This window comes from Nicotiana tomentosiformis, chromosome 8, assembly GCF_000390325.3.
Source record: "Nicotiana tomentosiformis chromosome 8, ASM39032v3, whole genome shotgun sequence".
In the NCBI taxonomy this organism is placed as follows: Eukaryota; Viridiplantae; Streptophyta; class Magnoliopsida; order Solanales; family Solanaceae; genus Nicotiana; species Nicotiana tomentosiformis.
Genome location: NC_090819.1, coordinates 111823169 through 111831445, shown reverse-complemented (window position 1 = coordinate 111831445; position 8277 = coordinate 111823169). Strand labels below are relative to the sequence as shown.

Here is an 8277-nt window from a genome sequence, read left to right as displayed (position 1 = left end):
AAAATCATTAGGAACCGTAATGATATTACCTGCATTACCTCCATTTTTTTGTTAAATAAATCTATCTCACAAGAAACGTGGCCGTGAAAGGCTGCAAAAATCCCATTTTTAAAGAAAATTTAATGTTACTTAACCGGAAGTCCGGAATTTCATTATCATGAACAGTTGCTTAATGACTAGTCAATTTTTGTACATTGACAAAAAGGCATTTTTGTCAATGTATAGTGTAAGAGAAGACAACTTGATGTATAGTGTAAGAGAAGACATTTATTGTGTAATACTGTTCATATACCAATACCAAATACTACAATAAAAGCTTCACTCAAAAGCTAACAATAAATCTCACATCATCTTTTATTCAATGCTATACTTAACCATATTTTGCACAACCTAGCAAGAAAACCCCATCAAAAAGTTCTTTGAAAAATGGGCAACATTTGGTTTTTGGTTTTTCTCCTTCACAAAATTATTGCCACTGAAGCTGCAATGAGTGTAGGTGGTGGTGTTGGTATGGGAGTAGGTGTTGGTGGTGGGGTGGGGGGTGGGGGTGTTTGGATTGGTGGAGGAATTAACAGCCCAAGTCCTACTTCTTCTGATATTAACAAAGCTTACACTGCTCTTCAAACATGGAAATCAGCAATTACAGATGACCCTTTGGGAATCTTGAATAGTTGGGTTGGTACAAATGTTTGTGCTTACAAAGGAGTCTTTTGTTCAGAATCTCAAGATTATATGGGCAACCCAACTTTAGTTGTTGCAGGTATTGATCTAAACCATGCAAATTTACAAGGCATTCTTGTTAAGGAACTGTCCTTTTTAGCAGAAATGTCCATTTTTCATCTCAACAGTAACAGATTTTCAGGGCCAATTCCGCAAACTTTCAGAGACCTTACTTCTCTTACTGAGTTAGACCTCAGTAATAACCATTTTTCTGGTACATTTCCTACTGCTGTTTTACTCATCCCAAATCTTCTTTATTTAGACCTCAGATTTAACAGCTTCTCAGGGCCAATTCCAGAAGACCTTTTCAACAAAAAACTTGATGCTATTTTTCTTAATAACAACCAGTTTGATGGTGAACTTCCTCAGAATTTAGGGAATTCTCCATCTTCAGTTATCAATCTGGCTAATAACAAGTTGACTGGGAACATTCCATTTAGTTTGGGGTACATGGGTCCAAGAATTAAGGAGATTTTGTTCCTAAATAACCAGTTAACTGGTTGTATTCCAGAAGGGGTTGGTATGTGGACAGATTTGCAAGTTTTGGATGTGAGTTTCAATTCATTAATGGGGCATTTGCCTGATACTCTTTCTTGCTTGAGTGGGATTGAGGTACTCAACTTAGCACACAACAAACTTTCTGGGGATTTACCAGACTTGGTTTGTTCATTGAGAAGCCTTATCAATTTGACTCTTACTTACAATTTCTTCTCTGGTTTGAGCCAAGATTGTGACAAACTTCCCTATAGGAATGTGGGGTTTGATTTCTCATTGAATTGTATTCCAGGTAAGCAAATGCAAAGGCCTCAACCAGAGTGTTCTCTCATTCCTGGTGGTAGTCTTAGTTGTCTTAGAATACCTTCAGCTAAGCCTCTTGTTTGTGGGTCAATAATTAGTGAAGAAGAAATTGTGTCAACACCTCCTTCTCATTGATTTTGATTTTTATAAAATTTAATTTTTTTTTCTTAATTTGAGATTTTGGGAGTGAAATCAGGGCACTCTGACCAATATTCTTTATGTTTGTTGGATAACAGGCTAGTATGGGCTGGCTGTTTTCATTATAACATAGAGAAGTTATGACTTGTAGCTACAAATTTATTTCTCCAAGTCAAGTAATTAATAGTTTGGATATAGTTCTGTTCATTATTTTAATAGCTTGCTGAGTGATGTTTTCATGCTTTATCATATCTTGACTGTGTGGGCTTACTCACATTGTCTATCCCACGCTCGAATAAAGGAGAATTGCGATAGGCTCGCAACCAGCATAAGATTTGTCAATTCATGATAAATTCTCATAATACCGGACTTCAACTTTGTTTGCGACTAAGGCGTAATTATTGTTGTATCATATGTTAAATGGTTGCAGTACTAAGTACCACAACTAACAACGACAAATAAAATGGTTGGATGTCACATTACTCAACAAACATCCACATGCTGTGGTATTGTATGTGGTGTGGACTATAAGAGCATTTACTATGGTTGTGCCTTCAAGAACATGGAGTAGTTATATGCTCAAGTATGAGAAAAATATAACTAGAAAGGATACAAAAGAAAAACATAATGACCTACAGAAAAAAGTTTCACGTGAGGAACAGTTGAATTGATTGCTGAATGGCATTTTCCCTAATTTGTGAGTACCTGATTTAGGAAGATGGACGATTTGCTACTGCCCAAAACCCAGAATTCCAGACCCCAAAATACCAAGCATTGCGATTCATGGTAAGAGGCCCAAAATCCCTATTTATTCCACAGGTCCTTTTTAATTTCCTAAAGCCAGTAAAGTTACAGGTCCTTCATGTGATGTTTTTGCTAAGGCTGTTAACAACATGACACTAGCATTTTGTTCCATCAAAATCAAGTCTTACGTATATATGGATATGGTGGGTTCATTTTCAAAATGGTGTTGCTTGGTATGCACCCATCTTTTTAAGAGGGCTGATTGAGATCAGGTATCGCTCAAATGGCAGCTGTTTTCAAAGAAATCACCTCAGATTATATCGCAAGAACAATTGGACTAAAGTATGGCTATGAAAAATAGTAAAGGATTTACCCTGTGCACGTCTTGTTACCCTGTTAACACGAGGATGGGGAAAGCGGGCTTATCCCATATGCAACTTTCACCTGCATTTCTGCAAAGATGTTAGAGGTTATTTTAACGCCTGTAACCCGTGACTAAGATTTTCCCAAAATAGTATTTCTCTAGCTGCATTAATACCTCCCAGAAAATAGCAAAGCTAATTTTAGTAACATTTTCATTTATTTGTCCGAAGAAAATCAAGTTGACGCACCAAGTTAAAATCTTAAAATCCATGGAAGCTTACAATCATTAAAAAAGTAAGAGATCAATTTAGATCGATCAAGGCGTCTTTCACATCTTGTGAAAAAATGTTATACACAAGTTCAATAGTAGCAGCTAATGGCAATGTCAAAGAACATACTTTAGACAAGTCCTCTATCATCACGCAATATAGTACATGGGATTTGGAAGTTTAAAGGACCTTTTGGCAACAGCGAAACCGTTCAAGTCACTCCACTGATCTCCAGAGCTCCCATGAATCCTGTAACCTTCATCTTCTAATTCCTTTCTTTTCTCAGATTTGTATTGGGTTGCCAGTTTACTTTTATCAGAAGGTCCCCTGTTCCATTGCAAAGGTTCAGCCACAGTTTTTAAAGTTATTTGGCCCAACATTTACTTATACAACCATCTGTGCACCAATTGCAAATAAAGGAACACAATATGAAAATATGAGAGTTTTTTTGAATACCTCAAAATAAGCTTTTCCCAATTGCTGTATCCAGCATACACCAGATTCTTTTCTGTATAATTCCTTTGAAATTCACTCCGACCAGTCAACAAGAATATCTTAAATCCTCGCTGTTGTAGCTCCTTGTACAGTTTTAAACTTGCAGGTATAGCAGGAGCTTCTGCTTCATTTACCCATTTGTCAAAGGCGATTTCATCAAAGATCTCTGATCTACATACAAGTTACAACAGCAAAATGTGATCAACCACATGACAACACAACAACAACAACAACAACAAAGAATCAAAAGAATTACAGAGAAATGAACATTTGACGGCAAAGTGGATCTTCAACTAGTGTTGTCAAAGCGAAAGCCTAGAAAAGTAATGTCAACAGAGGCTTTAGGCGAAAAGCGCAATTAAAGTGAGGGTTTTAACGAAGAAAAGCACAAATCAAGAAAGAAATAAAAAATATATATATAATGCCAAAAGATAAAAACGCAAACAACAACTATTACATGGACAAAGAAATTGAAAGAAAAAATATTAAGTGAAATATACTACAATAAGAACAACATAACACCTCAACCCCAAACAAGTTGGGATCAGCTATATGAATCCTCATTAACCATGTCGATCCATTTAAGCTCAAAACAATCTAATATTATATTATATAACAAAACGGAAAAAAACAAGTAGTAAAAGTTCTCAATATTATCCATTGATAACTAAATTTTTGATATGACTAAAAGACTCCAAAAAATATAGGACCTAAAGTATATGTATCAACATGAAAGTTTAATCCCAACTAATTAGTATCATCCATATAGATCTTTTTCTTCCATTTAGCCATATTTTTCAATAGGCCTACATAGATTCCAAGAGGTTATAGGTCCAGGCTACTTTCCTCATGTGATTTTAGGTCTACCTTGTCGTTTCTTAACACCTCCTCTCACCATGCTTTTACACCTACTAACCGGTGTATTTTGACGTTGACATAGGAGTTCGAACATGGCCAAACCATCTCAAGCAACCTTCTCTCATTTATCCTCAATGTGTGCTACTTGCACTTTTTGCCAAATATGATCATTTTTAATCTTACCTAATCCCCTATGACCACACAACCATCTTGGCCCTCCGCATCTTTGCCACTTATCTTGTAGATATAACACCTTGTATAACATCTTTCCTTTAGTCATTAAAGGGCTATTTCTCCTACCTTTCTTTCTAAGCATGATTTCATTCCACTAGTGCTTCTTTCTATCCTTCGGATAGCATTACATAGCTTGTGAGCCGTCCTACTCCAACCTCTCCAAAACACATTCAAACCTCTATTGGGATACCATTTGGACCATAGACTTTTCTAATCCTTATATTTTTCATGACATCATTTTCTTCTACCAACCTAATTCTACAAGTAAGGTTACAGTTTCTATCGTGCACAGATGAGATTAAGTGAAATATACGAATTAAAAATCATATGAATCAAGTTCAAAAATCATTTTAAGAATCCTAATTGATGCAAAGATGCAATTTTAAGTTTCTAATTCAAAATTTATGGCTAGTTTCTATTAAAATTTCTTAATTTCCTATTCTTAATCACTGAATATTCATTTATAATGCTTTTTACACAAATAACATATAATTTTTTAGATATGTTTATTGTTTAGTACTTCCCTCCTCAAGGCAGAGCTCATGCGTGATGAGGCACACACCTTAGTACCTTGTGGAAAGCAATCCATGTGAGGCGAGACACCAAGCCCATGTTGCACCAAATTTCAAGGTCTTAGGTACACTTTAAACGATCTACACCGTCTTCAACTGGACTTCAAATACTTAAGTATCAAAAGTCAACAAGAGGCACACTTTCTTCTATTATTTTCTTGACAAACAAGGGGAATACTTAGCCGACTGTTTAATTTTGACAATATTCTTACCCCTGTTTATCCAAGACTTTTTGGTAAAGCATAGAGTATCCAGTAAATCAAGAATGCGGATAGGTAGAACTACAGAACGAGAACTCGAGGAGCATCCAAATAAAGCTACATTCTAGTAACTGGTAATCCCCTCCCAGTTTTACCATAAATGTCTGCTTGAACTTAAACTCGCAAAAACGACATGACTTTCTCTTGTTGTAGGTTCTAGAATTATAGAACTTTAAACTGGTAATACCATATAACTTCTTAAATTTACTTTCGAGATTGACAAAACCAAATGAAATCCTTTTTTTTAATAGTCATTAACCACACCAGACCTTATGAAATATTGCTTCCAAAGCATAATGGCTTAAATGCTAAATCTTAAAGAAAAACAAAATGATAACTACTTTAGCAGGTAATAAATTCTTTCCATCACTAAACCATTTCATATCTGCCCAGCACGAGATTAGACAATCATTGCCCTACAACTATTGAGTTGTATGATCAGAATGCACAAGCAAGTAAAAGTTTACAAAGTGCAATCGATTTTAAATCAGAACATCTAAACTGACCCTCCTGTGTCAGCCAAACTACACTAAATAATTAGAATCTTCTTGGTTAGCAGTATCACGTGGAAGTCAACTTTAAATGGAAAACCACCTTATGAACATTGAAACCAAGGGTTAAATTTTCAACATAACTTTGGCTCAACATTTGTACTTAAATAAATAGTTCAAAACCGGAATGTGTAGCATTAAAACAGAGTAATCCTCAAGAAAGTACACAAATTGTAGTATATACTTCTTTCTTAAGTAGAATACCAAGTTTTCCAGGCTAAACAGCGGATTGTTTTTAAAATATTTACCTTTTGACAGCGACTCGTCCATCTTATGGTTAATTGGTAAAAGAGGCATAATGGAGTATCCCTAAAGCTTTTCCATAAAGCAGAAACTAGGAAAATTGCCAGTTATAGAAAATGAGTTGAAGATTATATTGCTTAGAAACTTCAAGCATGTTACACTCTAACCAAATGCAATATACACCTTGATCCTTGATAAACACCAGTCTACTGTCACATAGAAAGAAGCTTAGGCATTCATCTCAACCAACATCTCAAACCATTACTGTTTTAGGTTCACAGTTAAAGAATACACTGATATTACTTAAATTAAATTTGCATTCTAGGATTTAGGAAAATTCAAATAGAAATAAAAACTATGGAAAATCAAATCACCATGCTTCTACGAGAGAACATAATTTGGATAAAAGTTCATTCCTACTGCTTTTAAAAAGATGAAAATTTGCGAGGCTAGCTTCAAAGGACTACAACTAAGTCTTCTAATTGCATCAATGGAGTCTAATTTTCACCTCGAAGTCCTATCAGGCTTGGGTAAGTAAAGAAATAGATAAGTAAACAAGCTAATGCATGAAGCTGCAAAATAACACCTCTCAGCCTGTTTGAATGGCTGAACTGCGGATCGGAGATTTTACTCATCAAAAAATCTGTGGATTGGAGATTTTGAGAGTCTTTAGGTACAGAGTGCATAGAACCATTAGGCTGTTCTTTCTGCGCACTTCTGAGTATGTAGCAAGTGGTTGTTGCATGATTGCTTAATAAACAAAGGTTATGGCATGAAGATGGAGTGAGAGTTCCTAAAGCTTTGTCACACTTGTTTGTTATGGTTAGATTCAGATGTGCATGCTCGCACTACTTTCACAGTAATACTTTATCTTGCAGAGGATACTTGTAAAGTACTAACGGATGCTCAACTAAGAGTTACTAGAATCATAATCACCACAATAAAATGAATATTTTGTATATTTAGGTACGTCTAATGATCTACTTCAATATGGCATAATGAAAATCATGCAGACCAACAAGTATATAAGCTTTTCCTAGCAAAAGAAGACGGTTGGACATGAAGGCAGAAGAAGGAATTTTCACAACTTTACAAGCTACAGGTGATCTTTGAAGCAAGACCAACAAATTGGAACTTCAGTCTTTTGAGTTAGTTAATTATCAAAAACTTTGTCCAAAAGCATACATGAGATCTCAGTGAGGCCGATTTTGTGTATTTATGCAGCAGCCTATCAATAATATTGCCTAAGTTTTGCAATCACATCTAATGGCATGATCGCTTTAGGATTTCTTATTTATTCATATTTAGCTGATGTTGATGTGAATTAAGAGTAAATGCTATCTTTCCCCAAGACAAATATATCCACAGAATTAGCAAGTTTTTAACAAACAAAATGAAACCAACAGCACTATACCAGAGCACAAATTACACAGAAACTGAAACTGTTCAAAATCATTAACAAAAGGGACGTCCAAACATTATAGTGATACCCACAAATGCATATGAAAAATAGAGAAAATTAGAAGTTACCCGAAGCCATGGGTGACATAGTAGGGCAAGTTGGAGAGCAAAGTTTCATCAATGTCGAAGACCCAAGCGTCCTTTCCATCGTTTGAAACCTTAACCGTATTGGCAAACGCCAGCGACAGGTCAGCCACCGCACCGCAATCTGAAGAGTAACGATCGCCGTTCATGTAGTCCTGGACGAAAGAAGCGCACCTTTCGGGAATCAAAGCCCAGAAACCAGCATCATTAGTCTCAACGGTGAACCGCCAGCTCTCACAGTACAAAGCATTGTTATTGTCTTTGGGAATCTTACGGTGGCGATTGATGGTTAAAAGTTGTAAGATTTCGGGGGTGATTCCGAGAATAGACTGAGAGAATGAGGTGGAGACGAAGGTGAAGGAGATGAAAAGAGCTAACATTAAGTTTTGAGCGTACGCCATGATAGGCTAGCATAATCTGGAATCGTCAAGCTAGGGAAGAAGAGACCGGAACCGGATTTGCCCAATCAAAAATGAAGCCGTCACAT

At 36.0% G+C, this 8277-nt stretch overlaps 2 protein-coding genes across 4 annotated transcripts; one reads left to right on the top strand and one right to left on the bottom strand.

Moving 5' to 3' along the window:
* Positions 1–237: 237 nt before the first annotated feature.
* Positions 238–1851, top strand: LOC104097611 (leucine-rich repeat extensin-like protein 6). The gene has a single exon (XM_009604202.4). The coding sequence runs from the start codon at positions 427–429 to the stop codon at positions 1651–1653; it is 1227 nt and encodes a 408-aa protein (XP_009602497.1). The 5' UTR covers positions 238–426; the 3' UTR covers positions 1654–1851.
* A 317-nt stretch (positions 1852–2168) lies between these two features.
* Positions 2169–8277, bottom strand: LOC104097610 (acid phosphatase 1-like). 3 transcript variants are annotated; one of them, XM_033656489.2, is made up of 5 exons: positions 7776–8277; positions 3489–3698; positions 3222–3359; positions 2774–2852; positions 2169–2690 (listed from the first exon to the last, which is right to left on the bottom strand). In XM_033656489.2, exons 1-4 carry the CDS (start codon positions 8189–8191, stop codon positions 2789–2791), a joined length of 828 nt encoding a protein of 275 aa, XP_033512380.1. In that variant the 5' UTR covers positions 8192–8277; the 3' UTR covers positions 2169–2690; positions 2774–2788. The 3 variants fall into 3 exon arrangements, with proteins under 3 accessions (XP_033512380.1, XP_009602493.1, XP_009602496.1); XM_009604198.4 differs by lacking the exon at positions 2169–2690 and having other exon boundaries at positions 2761–2852; XM_009604201.4 differs by lacking the exon at positions 2169–2690 and having other exon boundaries at positions 2826–2844; positions 7776–8276.

Bases quoted from the DNA above. Each gene is read 5' to 3' on its own strand.
- LOC104097611 (XM_009604202.4), top strand. From the start codon at position 427: ATGGGCAACATTTGGTTTTTGGTTTTTCTCCTTCACAAAATTATTGCC.
- LOC104097610 (XM_033656489.2), bottom strand. From the start codon at position 8,191: ATGGCGTACGCTCAAAACTTAATGTTAGCTCTTTTCATCTCCTTCACC. The intron at 3,699-7,775 runs GTAACTTCTAAT...ACTTGTATGTAG, and splicing joins TATGTCACCCATGGCTTCGG to ATCAGAGATCTTTGATGAAA. The intron at 3,360-3,488 runs GTATTCAAAAAA...GCAATGGAACAG, and splicing joins TGGGAAAAGCTTATTTTGAG to GGGACCTTCTGATAAAAGTA.